General features: G+C 39.8%; 1 protein-coding gene across 2 annotated transcripts; it reads left to right on the plus strand.

Moving 5' to 3' along the window:
* Positions 1 to 33: 33 nt before the first annotated feature.
* Positions 34 to 24,577, plus strand: PM20D1 (peptidase M20 domain containing 1). Of its 2 annotated transcripts, XM_061632128.1 has the most exons (13): positions 35 to 480; positions 6,857 to 6,943; positions 9,213 to 9,448; positions 10,343 to 10,429; positions 11,109 to 11,242; positions 12,093 to 12,212; positions 14,646 to 14,721; positions 15,691 to 15,752; positions 16,212 to 16,290; positions 19,419 to 19,490; positions 20,118 to 20,286; positions 21,026 to 21,125; positions 23,186 to 24,577. In XM_061632128.1, the coding sequence occupies exons 1-13, from the start codon at positions 261 to 263 to the stop codon at positions 23,313 to 23,315; spliced, it is 1,572 nt and encodes a 523-aa protein (XP_061488112.1). In that variant the 5' UTR covers positions 35 to 260; the 3' UTR covers positions 23,316 to 24,577. The 2 variants fall into 2 exon arrangements, with proteins under 2 accessions (XP_061488113.1, XP_061488112.1); XM_061632129.1 differs by lacking the exon at positions 19,419 to 19,490 and having other exon boundaries at positions 34 to 480.

Consider the following 24,577-nt stretch of genomic DNA (forward strand, 5'->3'; position numbering starts at 1 on the left):
CATGGTTACTTGGAAGTAAGTCTCACTTTATATTTGGGTCTTCAAGAAACAACTGCATACAGAGCAAGCTTATATTACCCAGCCCTTTGTAGGAGAGTTCTATGGAAATCCCGAGGTACTTTTTGGTAAACATTTCAAGACAAGACTATCAAGGAGTCTTTCCCATCGGGGTGTAAAGAATAACCAGCTCCATTAATGATTGGCAGGAAGACGAGCTTGTCTGCTAAGGTACCCCCGGGTGGCGACAAGAGCGCAGCAAGATGGCGGCGTTCAGCAGCCGGGTGAGAGGGGTCCTGTGGGTTGCTTTCTTGGGGCTGTGCGGAGCTGTGCTAACCCTACTGATCGTAGTCCTTGCTCGAACCTATTCCATCCAACCCCCGGCGCTGGCTCTTAGGCTTTGGCCGCGGAGGGACCAGCAGAGGCGTGTGGAGTCTGCGTTTAGTGCTCAAGAGCGACGGGAGCTCAAGAAGGTACTCCAAGGTAAAAAAAAAAAAGAGGGGGGTGAGACGAGTTGGCAGAAGGAGCAGCAGCAGCGTGAGACGTTCCCTTAGCGCTTCCCACATACTAAAAACTACAAAAAAACCCAGACTATTTCGCGTCGCACAGCCTGTGGACGCATTAGAAAATATCCTTGGGAAGGGGGAACATGAAGGGCAAAGTAGTGTTGCCATCAGGACTCGACTTTGGGGAGAAGTCTAGCGCAGAATGAGCAGGAGAGCCCTCACACGTAGTAGGGCTGGCTTACAACATTTTGAAGTAAAGCAATAGGGAGGGGGCGTTAAGATCATTACGTACAGTGTGTGAAGCAGGGTTGGGGAGCCTGTGGTTCCGGGTATTGCTGGACCACAATTCCCCACATTCCTGACCGTTGCTGGCTGGGGATGATGGGAGTTGGAGTCCAACATTTGGAGGGCCATATTTCTCCATCCCTGGTCTACAATGATCTAAAAAAAAGTGCATTTCAGGGTACATTTCTGAAAGAGAAATAACGGCACATGTCACATTAGCACTCCTGTCTTAAAACATATTTTTTCTGAAGTACGTCTTACTGGTTTTGATGGAGTAAACCTTCAAGTAAGCATGTTTAGGATTACAGCCTTATTTTAATTTCTAGTTTGTGTCTGATAATGTGTATGTGATAGTGCCTTTCCTTCAAGCAACTACAAGGTCAAGAGTAAGTGTGCACTGGTACTGGTGGGGAGGTGTGCTTCCTCTCTCCTCTGGTGTTACAGGCTTTGGAGTCCCCCAACCTTCAATTAAGGCTGTAATTCTATACACTTACCTGGGAATAAGTCCCACTGAGCTTAATGGGGCTAACTTCTGAATAGATATGCAAAGGTTTGTTTTGCATTGCTTTGCAGGCTAAATACCCACCTAGCTCTTCTCTGTTTGTGCCAATCTCAGCCAACAGAAATGTGTGTGATTGTGAGAAAGAACATTTGTGAGAAAGCAGAGCATGAATTTCCCACAGTTTCCTAGCTAAAGTGAGAATCAAAAGATTTTTGCCACAGTAATGTCATTCAGAGAGCCAGTATGGTGTAGTGGTTAAGGTGTTGGACTATGACCTGGGAGACCAGGGTTTGAATCTCCACATAGCCATGAAGCTCACTGGGTGACCTTGGGCCAGTCACTGCCTCTCAACCTCATGAAAACCCTATTAGTAGGGTCACCATAAGTCAGAATCGACATTTTAATGTCAGTCAAAAACTATTGGTAATTTTTCAGCCATTGTTTTGCTGTACTGGAACAGCCTCCCAAATTAACATTATAGTAGCTGAATGTTTAGTATTCTTTCCATTGGGCATGACATGGCATAGTGATGCTTTCTGAATAAGAACTCTCCAGAGATGCTCTCTGACCTTATCCTTTTATTGCATTTATATACTTACATTACTTATATCTCAGGTTCTGTGTTCCCTATGTATAAAATGGAATAAATGTCTTCTATAGTATCAAATACTTTAAAGAACAATCCTAAGCATATCTATTTGGAAGTAAGTAATCTATGTGTATATAGGATTGCAATCTCAGTTCCGTAGCATTACACTACTTTTATGTGAGCTGTAACTGCATCTACACACCTCTCCTTACCTGAATTCACATAATTATTATATGCACAGTACACAAAACTATAGAATTGCAGCTTGCATCCTTGTCCACAGACTGCACCACAGAAATCACAGACCCACTGTTTTTCAGTGCCCCCACAGTGCAAAAATCTGGTTACATTTTACACACTACCCCTCAAATCCACCATTAAATCATAGGGTTGTATCCATTGCTAGTCCTACACAAGGTAGATCCATTGAAGTTAATGGACATGACTAACGTAGGTTCGTTGATTTCAGTGGGTCTACTTTGAGTAGGATCAGCACTGAATGCAACCCATAGCTTGCATCTATGCTTATGAAGTACATTCTAAAAATAAAGGATCCATCACTTTGTGTAAAAGTTAATATTTTCAGTTAGACCCATAGTTGAGATGCTACTTAGGGCCTATCCAGACCTTTTAATTCGCAATCCCTTCTGTGTCCATTGATTCCTCAATGTCCATATCACGTTCCCCACCATTGCAGACTTACTATACAGAAATCTGCACTTCCTGTACCCTGCTATGATTGTTATTTCTGTCCCGATTATTAACCGCTCTAACCTCTGTAATGAGGATGTCTTTCCCTGCTTTTTATTATTATTTTTGGTGGATGACTGGGTTAAATCCCACCTTCTGTCCATGCCTGCTCTTTCTTGCTTACAGTTAATCCCTGCTTCCGGTACTGAACTGGGGCACTTCCTCCTTCGGGCTTCTGTAGCTATATTGAAATGCTTTTTTCTTGTTAACTACTATTTTGTGATCAAACATAAAATTAAATGTTTAATGAATAATATTTCCACTGAAAAGCTGTATTGCGACGTTATGCGAACAAATCATTGAAAACTTGAAATGCACCTCTGTGTTAGTAAATTTTAAGTAGCATGTATTACATTATATGTAACAGCCCAGACAAGGGTATTTATAAAAAAAAATCAGTAAAGTTTGTTAATAATACTAAATAATAATAATTTGCACCGTTTGCAGTTGAAGAAATTTCTATTTAAACACAAGCCTGCAAATTAATTCTTTCTATCTTTCTATCTATTTTTTGCACTCTTCTGGAAAAGCTTGCGAAAAGCAAACTACTCTTAAGGACCAATCACCATAAAGGGGAGGACCTAGGGGCGTGACAAAATGTAAAAGAGAATTAGACACCCCCCCCAAAAAAGCCCACATGTATGGATGCTCAAAAATCATGTTTTAACAAATAAATCCGACCACAAATAGGAGGCATGATATGGATCTCGAGGCCACCATCCAAATATGAAAAACATGGATTTTGAGCTTAGTTTGAATATCCATTGTGATTTCTTGCACAACAGTACATGATCATTGGACTTAATGTGTATTTCCAGTGTCCATATCATGAAATCAATAGATTTGTAGTTCATGTCTGAGAAGTGAGCTACTTGAAGGCAGTATGGGTTTTATTTTGTTTCCTGATATGTTTCCTTGCAGGGATTGCCAAGCCCTCACCGACGGGTGCTGTGGCACTCGTGAAGGCCTTCAGAGGCACCCCCGTCAGGTAGTCCAAAATCTGAGTTTTCATTTAAAAAAATAAGTCTCTAGCCCTCCTAGAAAGAAAGTTATGGAGCAAAATGTGCAGGTGTCTTTCTACACAGTTTCTGTGAAATGAGCCAGCCTGGCTGCTCCTGCTTATCAGTGTTATTAGCCAATGAGTGAAGTCAGAGCTGTGATTGATAAGTGAGTAGTTTGGACACTGGGCAATAGGAATCCCTGGGGTTGTAAAGAGTGGCTGCTTTGCCCTCCCTTTTAGTGCACTATTCCTGCTTCTGTCTTTATTTCTAGTCTATGAATCTCCATAATTTGCCCTTCCTTTTTCCCTAGCAACCAGGATGCGTCTTTTCTATGCTAAGTTTAACTGAGATTAGGTAGTGCCTAGAAATAATTTTCTGCAAATATTACTACACAGTATTTGTGGGTGAATGTTAAAGCACCCCTCTCCCCCCAAAAGGCAAATGTGAAAACTTTGTAAAGAGGCTTAGGCATGTCTCCTGCTTTGCATGAGCTGTATAGTTAACTCACAGTACAATGGTATACATTCTGCTCAGAAGTAAGTATTTGTGTGTAATGGGGCTTACTTCCAGATAAGTGGGTACAAAATGTCAGCCTAGACTTTACTTTAGGGTTTGCATTGGGGAAAACCAGGGTTCTTGTGCCTTAAATAGCTATATAGGTGGCAGAAATTCAACAGGTCAAGCCTTTTCTAGTATGCAAATACAGTTAAGGGAAAAGTTTCACCACAACTATCTAATTTTGTGTTATGCCATGCCCCCATGGCAGCTGTTTTGTTACTGGTGCCCCCAGCACTCTCTCAAAATTTGAAATATGCTCTCTGGTTCAAAAAAGCTGGTGACCTATGCCTTAAAGGCTTGGTGTTTTATATATATACAGTTGGTTGCAAACATATTGGATTATGTAAACTCTATGCTAAATGCTGTTATATGTCAGTCTATCCATGCTTGTATCAAATGGTTAAAGGAAAGCAGGTTCTTAGGAGACTCAGTTTCCGTATGGGAAATAGCTATTTGGGAGGAACCTGATAGTGTGGATGTGTGTCTCTTCTGTTTAGCCAATTCTTGATATTTCTAGTTATCTTGTTCTCCATGATAAGCTTCTCCTTACACCCAAGGTACATTTTACAATCAAGTGCCAATGTCAATAAATGCCGTGCTACCTGATTGTTATGTTGTGAATATACCTGATCTCCTAGGTTTTTAATTTTATTTTGAATATTTATATGCTATTTTTATATTTAAGAATATAAAAAATTCAGCTAGTTAAAAGAATGAATATATACAAATCAAATGAGCAGCCACAGTTATTTATTTTTATTTATTTATATGAACAATTTGTATACAGCTTATATTTAAACTAAGCAGTTTGCAGTATAGGTTAAAACATCTTAAATAAACAGCAAATTAAAAAACCAGAGAATTCCTTCATTCTATATAACACAATTAACTCCTAAATAGAGCATCTTTGGTATCAAAATAAACATTACACATAACAATCTGCTACAAAAACACAAGGAATGTACATAGTAAACATAATAAACAACTAAACAAAACAGTAGAATCAGAATGAAATAGAAAATCCGATAAAGAGTCAGAACTACAAATCGCATATTAAAAGCGCTGGAGATTTTTTTTAAAGTTGTGAACTTGTCTCAATGATAATAATGTTGGTCCCTCATGGATCTGTGTGAGAGGGATGTCTCACACACGATTCTGCCACTGAAAACCCCTTTCCCAAGTCACCATCTATTTTAATTATGAAATCACCATCTATTTTAATTATGAAGGGCATCCAGAGGACAAACTCCAAAAGATATGGGCACATTCATATAGGCATTTTCTAATTCTTGAGATACCCTGTCCCTAGCTGTTTAAGGCGTTAACAATTTTTTTTGTTTTCTCTTCATCAAACCATCTTTGATTTGTGCAGTGTCAATGTGTCTACTAGATTGTAAACCATTCTGGCAGACACCTGTCTATTTTATTCATTGTGTAGTGCTTAGTGGAATTTCAAACACATAGTAAATAGTAAGGTGGTATTTTATAGTTCCTGATCTTCCTGTATTTAAGTGTCTTTGAAGAAGGTTGATTTGTTGAGCTGTGGATATAGAATTTATACCCCATAATTGTGGGAAAACAAGTTAGTTTGCCAAGTCACAAACGCAAAGATGAAATCAGGTGGGGAAAGTGCTTATTTCTTCAAAGTAAATGTTTCTGTCTCAGGCATCTTTGTAGAGTCACTGATGGTAATTCCAGAGAGCAAAATTATAGCCTGTCTAAATTTTGCAACTTTAGCCTTTAGCCATTGTCATGGTAAATTAGTGCTTTTTCTTTGTTACTGGCTCAGATTTGGGGCTTCTGCTATGCTGGCAGCCTGTCACACAACACTATCTTCCAGTTATTTGCTTTTTAAATGTCACCTGTAAACATCAATCAATTAACATTAAAAAACCTCTTCATTCCACCTAATATTCTGGTAGAACCACTCATACAAGCTCCTTTCCATTGTCTGGCTAACCTCCAAGCAAGAGGTATACACACTTTTTGGTGGAACCCTTTTCATATGGTCAGAAGGTGTGTGCAACAAACACAAGGGTGAAGCAGAAACACACTTGGTGTTCCCATCCCCAGCTTCCATGTGTTCAGCAGCTCTGTGAACATATGTACATACTAGTGGTACTTGCAAAGGAACTGTGTGTATGATCCGGGCCCCTAAATAAAGAAAAGTATTCATTATAGAGAGAACCTTTGTGCATAGGCACTGTTCCTACACAGCCAATGGATTCATGGAGGTTGGAGGTGGAGACAACGAGTACAGTTTCCACTCCGTGCATTCATTATATAATGTTGCTGTCCATGTGAAAAGAACATCTGATTCAAGATGTACAGACTTTTTGCTCAGTGAAGTCTGAGGATCTCACTGAGCCACTTGATCAGAAGCACCATATACACATCTAAATGTGTGGATCTGTACATCATTCAGTGATGCAACAGACCGCAAACACAGCTGCCATTCACAATGTTCTCAGTAATATTGTAACTCTTGGAACTGACATTTCTAGGGGCTGTCAACCCATTGATAATAATGATACTTGCTATCTTTTGGGAAGCTATCTTTATAGCCTTTACATTGTTTTGCAGGGAAGAAGAGTTCAGCTCATTGCACTACTGTTTTTAATAATTACCTGTCTGAAAAAATTACAAAATTTCTTATGTTTTATGTAAGGTGCCGTCAGAATGCAAACGGTTTCCTTCTCGCCAAATGATCAGAATACAACAGCCCTGGCAGAATTTGAGCCATATATTCGTAAAGGTATTTGAATTTACATTCTTGCTTTTTAAAGGCAGATGGGCATTTAATCCATAGAAGATCTAATCTTTACATGGTAAAAGAGTGTGTGGGTTTTTGACAGAACTGAGCACAAACCTGATGAAAATGTGGATTATTATGGAGTGGAATGCAGCTTAATGAATTGAAGAACTTTTTAATATAGGCTTTTACAATTATAAAATCTATCTTTTTTTAAATGGCATTTGTCTCTGTGATAAATTACATAGAAGGCCTGTATCTCTGTGGTAGAGAAGATTGCCAGTTCAAACCCAGGTATCTCTAGATAGGCCTGGGAAAGACTTCTGTCTGAAACCCTGGAAAGCTGTTGTCGGACAGTGTAGGCTCTGAGTTAGATGGCCCAATTATCTGACTTGGTGTAAGGTCTTTTTCTATCTTCCTAAATCTTACAACAAGAGTGGGGAACTTCCAGCCCACCAGTTTAATTAGGCCTGGCATAGGTCCCAATTTGTCCCACAAGGCCATTTCCCCCAGCCACGCCCACCTGCCTCACATCTGACATCACATGTTCCTCATGAGGAGTTCAATAGCACAGTTGACCACTGCAGAAAGAGAGCTTGAAGCTGTGCTAATTAGAAGTGACATCAAACTCTGCTTGTCTAGGCTTGGATTTTCCTACAAAGGAAAAATGACTCGCCTGATGGTATACTGATGACAGGGGGACAAGCACCACCCACCTATCCAAATGGCCTGCCAAGGGTGAGAGAACCCAGGATCCATTTTCCCATTTCTGTCTTAGAAGATACCATCCTTTTAAAAAACATTTTCTCTTAGATCTTTCTGTAGATCTGTTTTCTTAGATCTATTCTAGCTTAGAAAAGTGATGGGACAGCTGATGTAACATCAGGGTTAACAGCGCAATCCTATGCATCTCTACCCAGAAGTAAGTCCTATGGAATTCAATGGGGCTCACTCCCAGAAAGAATTGCAGCCTAAGAGTACAAACCACAAAAAATGTCATTTTAGCTATGAATTTGTAAGGGGGATTTAAGTAAGCCTTTCTCTCTCTCTGCTCACCTCCCCAATTTCATCTGCTATACAGCAGTGATAATACTGACTTACTTTACAAGATTGCTCTAAAGATTTCTGAGATAATTCATGGGAAAACCACTGAGCACTCAACATGCATTCTAAGTATGATAATAAATGCAGGAATTACAGCTGTTATACAAGAGTGAATTAATTTCTGGTCTCCGCACTTCAAGAAGGATGTAGACAAACTGGAACAGGTTCAGAGCAGGGCAACAAGGATGATCAGGGAACTGGAAACAAAGCCCTATGAGGACAGACTGAAAGAACTGGACGTGTTTAGCCTGGCGATCGTCCCAGACTGCAGGACACGGAATAATGGGCTCAAGTTGCAGGAAGCCAGATTTTGACTGAACATCAGGAAAAACTTCCTAACTGTTAGAGCCATACGACAATGGAACCAATTACCTAGAGAGGTAGTGGGCTCTCCGACACTGGAGGCATTCAAGAGGCAGCTAGACAGCCATCTGTCAGGAATGCTTTTATTTGGATTCCTGCACTGAGCAGGGGGTTGGATTTGATGGCCTTATAGGCCCCTTCCAACTCTACTATTCTATGATTCTATGATTTAGTATTATTTTGGCTGTATACACTTCATGGTCAGTACTGGTACAATACAATCCTATAAGATTGAATCATAAAAGATTGAGATTAGGTGTAGAGTGACTTTCATTGTTTCTATTTATTATTTATATATTTAACACTATTTGTATACTGCTGAACTTAAATAAAACTTCTAAGCAGTTTGCAAAGACTATAAAATATCCATTAAAATCAACATTAACAACAAGTTTATTAAAAAAAAGCTGCCAATGTTTTTTCCAGGTGTTATAAACATCAGCAAAGAGGGAAAAGAATATGTGAATGCAGAGTCTCTGTATTTATTATTCCTTATTTGCTTCTAAATCTGTTTCCCCTCCTGGCCCATGGGGTTGGGGGACTATCAAGAGCTGTAGACTGCCTTTCCACATCCTTGAATTAACCATTTCCTGAAATGTACTAACCATTATAGTGTACCAGCTATTGCAAAGATGAAAAACGTCACTCTTTTAAAATGTTAATGTCTCTATTGATTTGCACAATCCATAACCTCATAGATGGGAGGAAACCTTGCTGCCCTGGGCTCCTTAGGAGGGAGGTGCAGGATATAAATTCAGTAATAATAATAAATAAAAACTCCCCCCTCTCTTTTTCCTTCCTGAAGCCTTTCCTGCAGTGTTTTCTGCAACATTCATTGAACATGAAATTATTGGGGAATATAGCCACCTGTTCACAGTCCAGGGGACTAACCCTCAGCTACAGCCCTACATGCTGATTGCGCATATAGATGTTGTTCCAGCTTCCCCAGATGGATGGGACGTCAGTGATCCTTTCTCTGCTGAGGAGCGTGATGGGTTTATATATGGAAGAGGAACACTGGATAACAAAAACTCTGTTATGGTATACATTGTAAATATACCTCCTTTTGTGAGTTGCAGATGTCCCATGACATTTGATGTACTAATGATTATTCACTGCCTTCTGTTCACGGTGTGAGGTGAAGCATTCATATTTTTATTTATTTGTTTGTTTTCATATTTTATTCATGCCCTTTAAAAGGCACCTTTTTGGTCATATTAGTATATTTTCCTTTGCTTCAAATTGACTATTTAGTGCATAGGTTCTGCCTCAGGCCCTGCAATTTTTCAGTTTAAGCAGGGATAACAAAAAATAAAGGTAGGGGAGGAAAGGACTGCTAAATATAAAAATCCCAGTTTTAGCAATGGAATCAAGAGTCATAAAATCAAAAAGGTCAAATTCTTAGGGCACCACAACAGCGATAAGGGTGGAACTACATGTTTCATCTCAGCCTCATAGTTATAAAACCTGTTTGCTGTTTCTTTTCTGCAAATTACGGCTCTGAGGAGCATGAAGGATTGGATTGGCCCCAGATTAGAGGGAGGGATTTGAGAATGCAGTGACATTGTACTAACCTCTGACTGAACCAAAACACCATTTAACTGCATGCTACTTCACTGTGTCAGTTGACCAGGAAGGGACTATTGAACAGGATGGGCAGACCCAAATAGTACTGCTAAAGAAAGAAATAATGCTTTTAAAAAATTCTACATAGAAGCTTTGGGGGATCAGTTTATCCTGTTCTTTGTAAGAGAAAGGAGAAAGATGGATAGCGGAAATGCCTATGACTTGGAAAGTGCTTTACTAAAAGAAACTGGTGCATGAACCATGTATGAGCTCTGGTAGTCAAATTATTATTACTCTCAAATATGGAACAGATTTTCTAACCAAGATGCAAAATAGACAATATTTAATATTTTGTTTTTATTCTTCAAGGGGATTCTGCATGCACTAGAATTCTTACTGAGACGAAATTACAGGCCTCACAGATCTTTCTATATTGGTCTTGGCCATGATGAAGAGGTATTCTTTTGTGCCATTTTCCCCATATTTGTTAATTTTAGATGTGTAGCTCACCCCAAAGGCTGAAATACTGAACTTCAGTAGGTCAACTTGCTGCTCTGTTTACCTGGAGACTCCTTAACGGAGTTTGTGCTGTCCTGATAAAAAGTTTTCCACACACTGCAGTGATAGGTACCTATTGGTTAGTCAACTTTCAGCAGCATGGAAATGTGGGATTTGCGAATGTGGAAGAAGGCATATCTTTAATGTTTTTTAGCATTGCATTTCCCGGATCTGCCCTACCCTGCCCCCAACAATCAAACAAAAAGTTGAGCTTTATGAAAAAATAAATGCTGCTGACTATTGTGTGTCATAATAGTGAATATGTTTTAGCTGGATAGATGTCTCATTCAGTGACACAATTTACCTATGAGTGCAGGATTTTAGCAAGAGACCACAAGTAATATATTGGAATGACATTTGTTCATTTAGGTGCAAGGGTGAATGATTTGGAGCATTACACATCAATTGCTGTCTCCAGTAGAAGGTTAAGTGGGTGTGGGTGTGTGGAAAAATGCATGTGTGCACCTTTATAGTTTTGGCTTTTTCCACTGAAGCACTGGATACTTATTATTACCTGACGCAGAATAGTAGGCTAGTGGCATGATTTGGTGACATGTCATTGTTGTGGGTGTTTCAGGTGGGTGGTCAAAAAGGAGCAATGAAGATTGTGGCTGAGCTAGAATCTAGAGGAGTTCAACTTTCTTTCTTGCTTGATGAGGGAAGCTTTATCTTCGATGGGATCATGACTGGAATAGATAAACCAGTAGCTACGTAAGTAAGGAAAGATGAGAATTTGACACAATCAATGCCATTGTTGCTGTTGTTGAACAGTTGGGGGTAAAACATTGTCCATAATGTGCTGCAATAACCAAGCAATCTACCTGTAGATCTTGACTTACCTTTTGCCCACCCCTGCTCTGGAGTGTTAAAAATGTATACAGTAGGGCCCCACCCATACGGCGGGTTACATTCCAGACCCCCGCCTAAAAGCAGAACTCCGTCAATAAAATGACGCCTGACACCCGAAAAATGCCGTAAAAGTGGAACAAGCGCCATATGAGTGGGCCTTACTCGAATTGAAAGCTGCCATATTAGCGGAACGCTGAAAAGCGGGCCGCCGAAAAGAGGGGTCCTACTGTACACCCCATCTTCCTTCAGGCTCAGTATAACTGATTAACCTCAGTTATGTGAGTGCCTCATCAAAAAAACACCCAGCTATGGAATAGTATGTGCAGGTCTACGGCTCCTAATTTAGGGCTGTTGCCACTCCTCCTCTTGGGCACAGCAGTAATGCTGAAAGAAGAATGGTAGCTTGGCCTTGGAGACATTTCATCTTGGATAGGTGTGGGATTTCCTGGAGCTGAGGGAGCTAAATGGACATTGGCATAGTATCCTGCTATGCTGCGCTGTGTAGCAGGGTTGTGAATTGGCCATAGACAATAAGCATGGCATACAGTTTTGCATTTATATATTTTAAGCAAAATTCTTCTGATCCTATTTACTGTTGGTATTACTGACAAAAGCCAGACCTAATAATAAAAATGGTTGTTCATCTAGAAGATAGTGAGAAACTCTGCTGTTACATCCGGAATCTCATTAATGGATTTTCCCCATTTATTAGAATAGCAATTACAGAAAAGGGTGCAATTACAGCAAATCTCACTGTGACATTAGAGCCTGGTCATTCTTCTGCACCACCCAAGAGGACAAGTATTGGTATTCTTTCTGAAGCATTGGCCAGGTGAGTGTTTGCCTGACCTGGTGACAGTGAAATCCCATACATGGCTACTTAAAAAGTAAGCTCCATTGAGATTGCAGCCTAGAGATGTTATGTAAAACTTTTGCTCTGAAGTGTCTTCAGTTGCCAGTTCAATATTTCAAAATTAAGGAACACTAATGGTTATAGAATCCTGTGGTGGACTTAGGTTTTCTGAAATAAGAGACATCCATACATTCTATTCCATTTTATGCTGTTATTTTCTAAAACAGAGGATAGCAATTTGCAGCCCCTGAATGTTATCTAAATCCCTGGAGAATGCAAGCTAAATCTCCCGTTGTTAACCCAAAAGTAACCAGGAAGAAGAGAGGAGAGACAATGGAAGCCTACATATCTCATTGTTTCTCCCCCTTTCTCGAACTTCTCATTTTCCTTCCTATCCCCTCCCCACTTCAAGTGACTTCGGGATGGGGAAGAGAAATAAGGCATGAGTAAGAAGAAGCTTTTTTCATTGAGCCTGTGGCTCAACCCATTCATTCCTGTGCCCTGCTGCAATTGGATAGAAAATTAAATTTGCCTTCTCCCTAGTTTTACTGAGCGAAAGTGATAGACACAGTTACCTACGTCATGTTGGGAATGGGACAGTGAAGTCATATAAAACCTGTACTGTTCCAACACTGTCTTTTTCTTAGCTTCTGGTAATAACTGAAGGTGCTGTGTTTGACCTAGAGAACCATTAACAGCCTAATCCATGCATATCTTAGTCTTAAATATGGAGAACATATCCCTATCTGCCTTTCAGTCATCTGAGGAGTTTACTGTATTACTTCCTCGTTGAAATCAAGTAGAGTACAAAACAAGGCTTCTGCTGTAGTAGCCCTGGTGTTACAGAGCTGCCGCCCAAACAAAAATTGCCAGTGCCCACAATCTTTTAGAATGCAGTGTAAAGGCTTCTGTAGAAGCATACTTAGCAACTTGTTAGAGTAGAAAACTTACTGTACATGATTTTATAATACATACTGATGGTACAGTGGGGCAGGGGTTTGTGTGTGTCTTTACTGAGGGAGGATTAATTTGATTTTTAGAAAACGTACCACCAATATTTGTAGACAGCTTGGAACTGTTGTCCATTTATTGCAGCCATGGTATACCTTCCAGTGTCTTGCCACACACTCATGAGGCTTGTGTTTGCTGAGGACTGTTCCTGTGCCTCAAGTATATGGACAAGTTTTGGTTTTGCACAGGAAATGAACAGTAAGAAAACAGTTCTTCACATAATGCTGAAGCCACGCTACAGTGGGCTTTTATCCTCCTCTATTCAGATAAGGACTGAAGATGTAGCCTAAAACTGATTTTATTTTCACCCGTTTCTAGTTTTACCTCTTTGTCCCCTTTTAATATCACTCTACTTAAATTGTTGACTGTATTCTACATATTTTTATCTATTTTATGTTATTTTAGTGCTTTTATTTACTGTGTATAATGGCATTGTGAGCTGCCCTGAGTGCCCCATTGTAGGGTAGAAGGGCCAGATAGAAATAACAAGATATCTACACAGTTTTAACATGAATTTTCTCCATCTGTTTTGAAATCTGACAGCTTCATGATACTTATTTAAGGCAGGAACTAAAATATTTAACTTAGTGAGCACTCTCAAGCTCACTGAGAGAGGGTAGTTAAGGGGCCATTGCAGACTTCCCTCTGCTTCCAAAGAAGGAAGTTCAAAAGTGGAGAAGGAAGTTCACCGCTGGAGGCTGGCTTGTTATGACAGCAGAACATAGGAAGCTGTCTTATACCAAATTAGACCACTGGTCTTCTAGCTCAGTATTGTCTACACTGACCGGCAGCAGCACTCTGGGATTTAAGGCAGGAGTTTCTTCCAGCTCTACCTGAAGATGCCAAGGACTGAACATGGGACATGCACGCAAAGCAGATGCTCTACCACTGAGCTATGGTGCTTCCTAAGAAAGCTTTAATGGGGTAGAAGGTGAAAAGGGTGGATCTGGGGAGACCTTACATCTACATGATCGAAAGCCCTTCCATTCCACCCCAGACAAGGTTGAGAAACTACACCAGCTCTGGGTTGGCGTCATTTTCCATCCCATTGAAAGACTAAGTACCAAAAGGGAGGGAGGGAAAACCCAGCTTCTGCCCTGGCTGGTGGTTCCTCCACCATGGGCTCTTCTCCCCCTTCCCCCAACTTACTCTGCCTGTAATTTTATGCTTACCTGTGTCACGGAAGGATTTTTAGATGGTAAGCCTATCTGGGCAGAACTGGTCATCTTAAGTGTTCTGTAAAGCACCTAGTTTTTTAGGTGAAGGATATCAACAGATATTCTTACTATTTACTACTTGTTAATCTGGCTAAATTCATAAATCAAAATAGTACATTGGAGGGGAGCTTGTTTATTTTTCTTCTTGCATTTGATTGTTATAGTCAGGTGCTTATTATTACAGGTTGGAACAGCATCCCATGCCCAATCTGTTTGGTCATGGGCCGGAAATCTTGATGTTTGAGCAGTTGGCGCCAGACGTAAGTATTCAACAGTGTATGCTCTTTCATGCAATTTCAGTGAAATGACCTTGGCATTATCATTGTTAGATTTCGTATGATCTGCTAAGCTTGTCACTAGACAAAGTTGAATAATTTTCAGTCATTCCCAACTCATTTAGTTTGTGGCAGCTTTTTCTTTTTTTCAACAGGTTTCATTTTGCCACAGTGGCTCAGTTCAGATATAACATCACAGCATCATTCAGCATTACAGTGCTCATACACTCGCACAATCACACACTTGGCTTGAGTTCGTTCATTCCTGGTTTGATCAAACCATAGTTTGCCATTACATCTGAACCAACAAGCTGTAATGGTTTTTGCTTACTCTTCAAAGTTTGAACAGCTTGAAACTGTGGTTTGCAATGCTGGTTTGGAGGGCAAGTACAAATCATAGTCTGGCAGTTTGGATGTAACAGCAAAATATCCTTTGACCAGCCTAGAAACTCACTGAAGTATGGGGATGCTGAATTAGCACGGGACTAATTCTTATACTGCTGAAACATGCTTTGTTCCTTGAAGTGAACTAATAAACTAGAAAGTTAGTTGAAATGGGAAAGTTATATTACACTAAAAAGCTCCATTGCAGATTTTTTGTGTGTATAACTTGTCCAAGAGCAATGCCACAAACAGGATCTTGGATGTCTGGCAGGTCAGCCTTGCAGTCCTGCCCTTGCAAAGTTACTGGCATGATCCAGTACTTCAGGTCTTCCCTTCCCCTGTGAGTTGTTCCTTGGTACACAGTTCTCTTCTCTCCCCCCACCCACCCACCCACACCACTCTTCCATTGGCCTGTTTCCTAAATACAGAGGATGTACCTTTTATCTATAACAATTTCTAAAATGTGCACAAACAAAATCACTTTAACATATCTTTTGAATGTCAAATGTTACATCAGAAGAAGCCCTGACTTGTTGGTGTCTGCTTGCTTTTGTCTCCCTTTCTTTTCAGTTCCGCTTTCCTCTAAACATCATCATGTCAAATCTGTGGCTGTTTGGGCCACTTGTTGGCAGGTAAGAAAGAAGTGGTACTTCATGACATTTTTCATGCAGCAGCATGAGCTTTCCTGATAGATTTATTTTGGTCATTGACCAGCTCCTGTGCTGGAATACAGCAGGAGAGCATGCAGCTGCTATATAATTTTTTTAAGCATTTTCCTTAAAATTTTGCAAAATAATACATGCATATGAGTTGGGTCCTGGAAGGCAAATACCACGAAATCAAACAATATCTAGTGGGTGCCCATTTCATGCTGTAATTACAAAGAAATGAATAGACCGTGTGGTGAAAATGCAATATCCCCCCACTATTAAATGCAACCTCAGGGGAAGACAGGCAGGCTGTACATAAAAAATGAGAAATGAATGTTCTTTTATGGATTTAAAATATTGGTATTAGTTTGTTGAATGCAGAAATTCTACATTAGTTTACTTCTGATCTCTAAGAACTTTGTCATCTGAATTTTTACATAGATTTCTTGAACAGACACCTTCCACTAATGCCTTAGTTCGGACTACTACTGCAATCACTATGTTTCATGCAGGAATCAAGGTATTGTTGTACAAATTCATTGGATTTTCCATAAAGTATTATGAGGGTCTAAACGTCTCAGAACTACAGTTATGGCATTTAATATTACTAGTACCAGTGAATTACAGAGAATGCAAATCCATTTCTTCCCTGTCCCCCAGTGATAAATTGTCCTTGCAGGCTGACTGTTTGTTGACCTGAGGTTTAATGGGGTACAATTGCCCCTGAAGGACCAGGTCCGCAGCCTGGGGGTTGTTCTTGATTCCAGGCTGTCCATGGAGGCTCAGATTTCGGCAGTGAGCCGGGCAGCCTGGTACCAACTACACCTCATACGCAGGCTGCAACCCTACCTCCCTGTTCATCAGCTCCCACTGGTAGTACATGCCCTGGTCACCTCTCGATTAGACTACTGCAATGCGCTCTACGTGGGGTTACCCTTGAAAATGGTCCGGAAACTTCAACTGGTACAGAATGCGGCGGCTCGTTTACTTACAAACAGCCGTCGCCGTGATCATATTACACCAGTATTATTTAATCTACACTGGCTTCCAGTAGTTTTCCGGGCCCAATTCAAGGTGTTGGTGTTAACCTTTAAATCCCTATATGGTTTCGGCCCGGTTTATCTGAAGGAGCACCTCCAGCGTCACCAACTATGCCGCCCGACAAGATCTGCCACGCAGGGCCTTCTCTCAATCCCACCAACAAAAGTAGTTAGGTTGGTGGGGACTAGAGAGACGGCTTTTTCGGTGGCGGCCCCCACTCTCTGGAATTCCCTCCCGTTCGATCTTCGACATGCCCCTTCCCTGGATACCTTCCGCTGAGCATTAAAAACTTGGCTGTTTGGTCAGGCCTTTGAGACTATCGGGATGGGCTAATTATATACTCAATCCCCGCTGCTATGTATTACAATTGCTGCTATTCTGTCACTGATGATTATTTGTATTTTATTGTATTTACTGTATTTTGTATTTTATTGAATTTAATATGTACGCCGCCTAGAGTGGCTTCGGCCAGATAGGCGGCCTAAAAATTAAATTATTATTATTATTACTGTTGGCATCCTTCCTTGAACTAAGAATGTTGATTCAATACCTGCCATCTTAGTATGGGATTTGTTATTGACTGTGTCTGGTCCCCCTGATTAGAGTCCAAAAGGCTTAATTTCTAGTGCTATTGGCACAGAAAGCTTTAGTTTCAGTCATTCCCTGCAAGAGGGGAGTTTTACTAAAACAGAACTTCATGTTCCCAATATTTTAGCTCCTACAGCAAGTTGATGGGAAAGCCACTCCACGCATTTCTTAACAAAAAAACCCTGTTTCGCTACTGGGTGTATGTCACCCACTGAGGGTTCAGCCAGACTGTTCTCTGATCAGTGTTTCTGTACAGTAATACAAACAGCTATTTGTAACATTCTCACTTAACATTTATAGGTGTATATCTAAAAGTCTTATGTGACAGGCATAAGAAGATGTAACTTATGAAGAGGTCCTGAGGTTGCCTGAACAATGAAAGAAGTTTGTTAGTCAGATAAACGAACAGCAACTGAATATATAACGTCAAAGAGTGTGTAGTGTTTGGTTTTAGGCTTCCTCAAAAATATTACTTGGCTAAGTGGCTTTTACTTGGTATGATAGTTAAAGAGTGACACCCAGTGGTGGAATGGGAAAGAATTTGTTCTTGCCATATTTCTATTTATTTAAAAGTCTCCCAAGCTATAAGCATTAAGAATGTCTGGCCCAATCACGTGTGGTATAAATCACAAAAAGGACGCATGAGTAGGTGGCTGAACCCACAACCCCTCTGCCCACCTGTTTTACTCTCTGGTGGGCTCATTTGTGTACAGGAATCCAGGAGAGGGAAAATAGTACATTAGGGTCAGGAAGGAAGGAACTGTGGAAGAGTGTGGTCCATGAGACAGTTTAGCACCCCCTGTACACAACCCCCTTTTGCACTTTAAAATCACAACTGATCCTGTATTTCAGGGATTCCCAAACTGTGGCTTCATTCAGGTGGTCTATGGCAAGTCTGTAAAAATTCAATTAAAATCCTATAGCATCTGGCACAACACACTACAATTGCTACAACAGGCAGAAAAAACTTTAAGCGGTCTTCCAAGACCCTCTGCAATTTTCACGTGGTCTATGGGGAGAAAATCTTTGGGAACCACTGCTCTATATTATCCATGATTGGAGCAGACCCATGTTTAAAGAGACAGGTCTGCTGTCCAGTGTAGCTCTGTCCTGTGATACAAATTGCCCTATGTAAATATGTTCAGCTATAATGTGCTAGTATAGTATATTGCCTAAAAAGCTTAACTACAGATATATTCTTTACCAAGTAATTTTTGAGCTTTATGTTGTAAATAACTTTTAGCAACAAGGCATGTTGGAACTGAATTAGTCATTTTCAGCTTTCTGCAACAAGGATTATTGTTGGTTCTAAAAATATTGTGAGAGCACTATGCACCTTTTCCATTATGCTTCTAATTGACAGCATCATCGTTTTACCATTAATAGAAATTATACTTTTTCATTTGCCATACACTGCTCACCTAGTGATTCACCCTAAGAGAATGCTCCGGGGAAAGATGCCCCAGTACTTTGAGGTGAGAAGGGTAGAAGTCAACTTATCATGCACTCATTGGCCCAATACTGAAACAGGACATACAGTTTGCATCTTTTATTCTAAAATTTAAAAGGTAGACCCAAGCCTTTCTGTATGAAGGAGGAGATGCCAGTTGTACATGTACTCATTTCAACAGACAATCGTGCCTAGGCATGGATGAGTTGAGTGAAGCTCAGGCCTGCCCACCCTTCTCTAGGAGAAGTGGGCCATTCAGTGCCACCCAGCATAGGTCGATGCTGCAACAAGTGCATGCATGTGTGATGGATCCTTACCTTGCCAAAGAGGAACAGCAGAGCTACATTCAGTATCAGTACAGTGGCTTAAGGGAAGGAGATGAGCAATAACACTTCAGCAAGGATTACCTTCCCATAAATATAATTTTGTAAGGCTAAATTCATATTAGTAGGATGCATATAGGATAAGTGAGAAATTACTAGTGGTTGATGGAGCTTTGTTTGGAAGGTGGTATTTTAGGTGATTTGTTGTTGCATGTTTTGACCTCTCTTTCCCCCCCACCGCTCTAGTCAAATGTTATTCCACCATCTGCAAATGCAACTGTGAATTTCCGCATCCATACATCGCAAACAGTTGACGAGGTACTATGACTATGTTTTATCCTTAGAATTTTTCACAGAGCAGGCTGGAGCTGTGGAGTAGCCTCTTGAGTCTTACTTAAGACTACTGTAAAATTAAAACAGGTTCAGCCCTGAAGAGAGATAGTAGCAAGACAGAGGCAATGGAGCAAGGGGCCAGGGCATGGACAGATGCTGAAGTAAAAAGACGCTGGAAACTCTGAAGTCTCAAATAGAGGACTGGGAGACAACAAGCATGAGTTTCTGTTCTGTTGATTGGGCAATTAGCAGATTTCTGTTACTTATGCCTGTCTTGACTAATCCAGAAGCTGTCTGATGCTGATATTAGGAGTATCTGTTCCCTTCTTGGCTTGAAGTAGCCCTTAATGTATCACCAGGCTAGAAGTAGTCCCTGAAATCCCTTAGTTTTACTGTTCTCATGCTTATTTTATTACTTGGGCTGTTCTGTAACAGGAAAGCAGACTTCCACAGTGAGGCCCCTGAAATATACCTGTCCTAACTGTGTACCTTTACTTGGAGAACTGTAGCTGGTTTATAGAGTTTTACATAAGAGTTTTGAATCTGTGCTAATACCACAGTGGAAGCCACCTTGCTGTTTTAGCATATTTATTCCTTTGGGTGTATTCTTAGGTCCTGGATATAGTAAACAAAACAATTGATGATAAGAGAGTGAAGATAGAAGTGGAGAGTGCCTTTGATCCTCTTCCAGTTAGCCCCTGGGACGACCGGACCTTTGGAGTGCAGGTTTTCCGTCTGACCATCCTGGATGTTTTCCCAGATGTTGGCAGTGTAGTTCCAGGTACTGGCAAATGCATGATTATTGTTTTCCTGTCCTGTTTCCACCCAATAATCCCTACTTTGTTTCCATTTTGTGTATATTCTCTTTCTATCTTATCCCACCACCACTTGCGTGCGTATCCACATTCACTCACCGTTAATGACTGGAAACAGTTGTTTTCCTCTCTTTCTAACCTAAGATGTTTGGGAAGTTTTAATGGTGGTCATAAAAACAAAGCCAACAGAAAATTAGCAAATGGTGTACCTTGAGTTTAATCTCTTGGTTCATACATGCAGTTTTACTGTTTGTGTGGAGCTGAAGCAAAGCTATATATTTCCCCCATTTAAAGCAGTTTGGCTTTTGGACTGTCTTGAGTAATTTTATTCTGTTCCAGTTTAAAGCCACTAACTAGTATTCCAGTTTGGTTTAAAATATCTTATTGAGAAAAGTGTTAACATTTAAATGAGACAAGGGACACAGTTCTACTGAGACGTTTAATTGTCTTCCATTGTTCCAATAGATATAAGGAGCTCCTAAGGAAATTATGGCAAATAGTTTGCAGTGGAACTCAAAGGAAGTTAGGAATTTAATTCCGGTAGTCTGCAATATTGAGACCACCTGGGAACCATATGTAAGCCTCCTTGGGTTTCATAAAAAAGAAAGCCGGAGTATAAATGTAATAAATAAATAATAAATATTGATACAGGACTGACTTCAATATTACCAGCTTTATTTTTTAAAATACTGATTTCTCCTCCAGGTATATGTGTTGGAAACACTGACAGCAGACACTATGGCAATCTTACAAATGCCATTTATCGATTTAACCCAGTAATCTTTAAATCCGATGATTTACCAAGGTATTGTATTCTACTTGACAATTTCTTCCTAGGGAAAACATCAGATGAGAAATTGAATAATTTACTATCAAAACAAATGAGACATGGCAACTGAAATTTGACAGAGAGAAGCATTTTATTCTAAAGCTTTGGGTTATGTCTATAACACTTTCCTACTAGTCAGAAGACATTAGACGGAGATCTAGATCCTGTACCTGTCCTTGTAAAAAGCAAATTGGAATTGAAGCATCTCTTTAGAACCTGTACTATAGTTCTTTCTGCTATGATACTGCCTGCACTGCAGCCATAGTTGGAAATTAGGTTTCCGTTCAAGAGGCAACCTTTTTCCTTTTATTTATTTCTGAAATTTATACCTCAGTCTTTTTACGATTTCTTGGACTCCTGTAACAGGTAGTAAGTTTCACCACCTAGAACTGAACTCCAAAGAGTCTTTTATTACTTGTATGGAAACTCAAGACAAGCCAGGTAGGTATAAAGCAATAAAACACTTTTTTCTCCTAATCTTGCACAACAAGCTTGACACGCATACTTCATAAACAGTAATAGGAAATAAAAGTAACAAATAGGTTTATCTATGTGCCCCAGACTTGTAAACCCAAACAGATCTCACCCAGGCCTTGCTTTCTGTTGTAATGGACATGGTTAGGACTCTTGGTCAGTGGTTGCTGAAGAATGTTATGCCCCCCAACTTGGTTCTTTTTCATGGATCCCAAATCAGGGCTTTTTACAGCCACCAGTCAAAGTCCAGTTGATTTCTCCATGGACCATCCGCTATCTCAGAATAAGCATCATTGTAATAAACAGGAGTTGTATCACATGTAACTTTGTGGGTAGAAAAGCCCATGTGTTGTTGTTAAGTGCCTTCAAGTCAGTTTCCCACATTGCATATATATTCCTTTTTCCCAACAATTATATTCTTTAATACATATTTAACAAAGGCATCTCTCCTGCTGGTGCTTTTGATAAAGTGCCTTATTAGGCTGTAGGCCTATAAACTGGGCTGTGTGAGTTCATCATTTGGGCTTTCCTGCCTGCAGGCTTTTATTGGCATTAGCTGGGTTCACAGAAATGAACAGCTACAGCTTGAGTCATAAGCCCAGGCATAAGCAATAATGGTCCAGATTCATTCAGGCCACTATCGTGATCCTAGGAACAGTCCAAATCAGATTTCAAAATGTTACACCCCTCTGTGGCCAATAAGCATTCTCAGGGCTTGACTTAATTCATCCTTTTATGTATTTTCTTCAAGTATGGCTATAATATGGGTATCATCTTTAATTAAAGTCCTTGTTGTGTACATGTGTATATAGAAAGCGAAATTGCCTCCAATGCAAGACTTCAGTGCATAGCTAACTTAGAGTAGTCTGGGAAGTATAATTTTCTTTGGGTTGCTGAAAATTATTTATTGGAGATTCCTAGAAATAATGTCAGAAGTGAGATGGACAGCAACCAGGGATGGAGTGTTCTTTAGTTAGACTTTGAAATACCCTATACAAAGAAATTCTCTGGCTCCTCTCTTTTCTTTTAGATGGCATTTTTTAAGCATGCCTTTATAGGAGAAGAGGGTACATACCTTCAGGAACCTGTTTGCTGCTTTACATTTCTGTTTTTTTTAATTAGTATTTTATTGTTTACTGCTTTGTGTGTGTGGTTTTAATGATTATTTTTAGCTCCCCTGGGCACTTTTTTAGTGAAAAGGCAGGATATGATTTTAAAAAAATAAGCTTCAATTTACAGGGTTCCTTGGCTAGCACCCATGTAAGTTAAACAGCTTAAATTGACTGATTGAAATTTGTAGTGGTAGGCACACTCTTAAAAACTGTCGGGGGAAAGTATATAATTCCAAATACCAATTTCTCATCTATGATCTTTTTTTAAAAAAAATAGAACATTGACTGTAGAAACAGATTTGGTGTCATCTGAGTGCTCCTGACAAGGATGGCTGAATCTTTCTAGTCTTCCTAATCGGAAGCCTTATATTGCTGTGCTCCATGTAATTCTAATGTAAATGACAAATTTAGAATGGAATGAAAAAAGCTGTTTCTCTTTCTTTTAATCAGGTTCCATGGGTTGAATGAAAGGATATCTATTGAAGGTTATGAAAAGCAAGTGGAATTTATCTTTCAACTGATTCAAAATTCTGATATCAGCCAACTCACAGAGTCACATGTAGACTTTCATGAGTTGTAAAAACAAAGTAGGAAGGCTCGTGAGTACTGGTAGGAATCAGAACTTTACAAAACAGCTGTGTTCCATGTTGCTCTGGAGCTAAGTTATTAGGACTGATGACCAGCATACAGATTTAAAGTAACAACACTGTTTATTACACAGCAAGCAATTGTGAAACATACTAAAATCTAAAGTAGGACAAATCACTTTGGACCAAAACATATGTATTAAACATCATGTTAAGTTGTATCTCACAAAAATCTTATTGCTGACCATATACGACAGCAGTATATATATATTAAAGATCCTTAAACTTTTCTCTTAAAATGGTAGGTAGAGCAGTTCTCCATAATGAAATGGGTCTTCTGTAACATAAGGAGCTACCGCCTGTCCCTGCTGTTTGCTAAGCTGAGAACAATTGCAAATTGGTAATATGTGGCGTCAACCTTTCAATGGGTTACAGCAATGATCACCTGAAATGTGTGCTATCACATTATGTTTTTGTATTTCCAAACCTGTATTCACCTTTATCAATCAGATTTTTTCTTGTTTTAGTTTCTAGAGTTTATAGTATAATGTGTAGTTAACTAAAATATGGATAGAAGCACCTCCAGGGCTGGAAAAAATCTTTCTGCCACACACAAAAACAAATCATATGACTTGACTTCAGGAGCAAACTAGACGTTCAAGAGCATAATTCAATCTTGGTTTGTATCAAATTCATACAGAATTGGAGAAATTTGAAAGGCGTGCATAGGCATGTAGGAAGTGAGAATTGAACCTCTTCTTGCCCCTCCCCCCCTCTCCAACACCTTTTCCCAACAATCAGCACAGTAGCTTCAGGTAGAAAGAGGTGGGGTAGAGTGTGCTAATATGCATTGAGATCCCTTAAGAAAGCTATTAGGAAATATAGAACACCAGCTTCCCCCAAGTTATTTTGTTTTGGTCTTTCATATGTTTATAGCTGCTCAAGTTTTAATAGCAAAAATGTGGAAAATATACTGTACCAAGCTCTGAAGAGGAAAATCAGGGCTATAACGATAAAGAATAAAATAGCAAGATATAGGCAGTTATGGCAGGGAAAGATCTATTCAGTGAAGAGTCTTAGAGAAAAAAATATTACCATTTTTGTTGTACTGGAATCGATGTAAAACAAATGCAGTAGTAATTATGGATGTATTAAGCATTGTTTAATTGAATGTTTACATATAATACGCAGTATACAACCATGATTATTGTGTATTATGGAACTGGAAAATCACATTAAAATTATCTGCCCATGA

This window comes from Rhineura floridana, chromosome 6 (genome assembly GCF_030035675.1).
Source record: "Rhineura floridana isolate rRhiFlo1 chromosome 6, rRhiFlo1.hap2, whole genome shotgun sequence".
In the NCBI taxonomy this organism is placed as follows: Eukaryota; Metazoa; Chordata; class Lepidosauria; order Squamata; family Rhineuridae; genus Rhineura; species Rhineura floridana.

Coding starts and splice junctions, on each gene's coding strand:
- PM20D1 (XM_061632128.1), top strand. CDS start 261: ATGGCGGCGTTCAGCAGCCGGGTGAGAGGGGTCCTGTGGGTTGCTTTC. Junction 9,449..10,342: donor ATAACAAAAACTCTGTTATG/GTATACATTGTA, acceptor TTATTCTTCAAG/GGGATTCTGCATGCACTAGA. Junction 10,430..11,108: donor GTCTTGGCCATGATGAAGAG/GTATTCTTTTGT, acceptor TGGGTGTTTCAG/GTGGGTGGTCAAAAAGGAGC.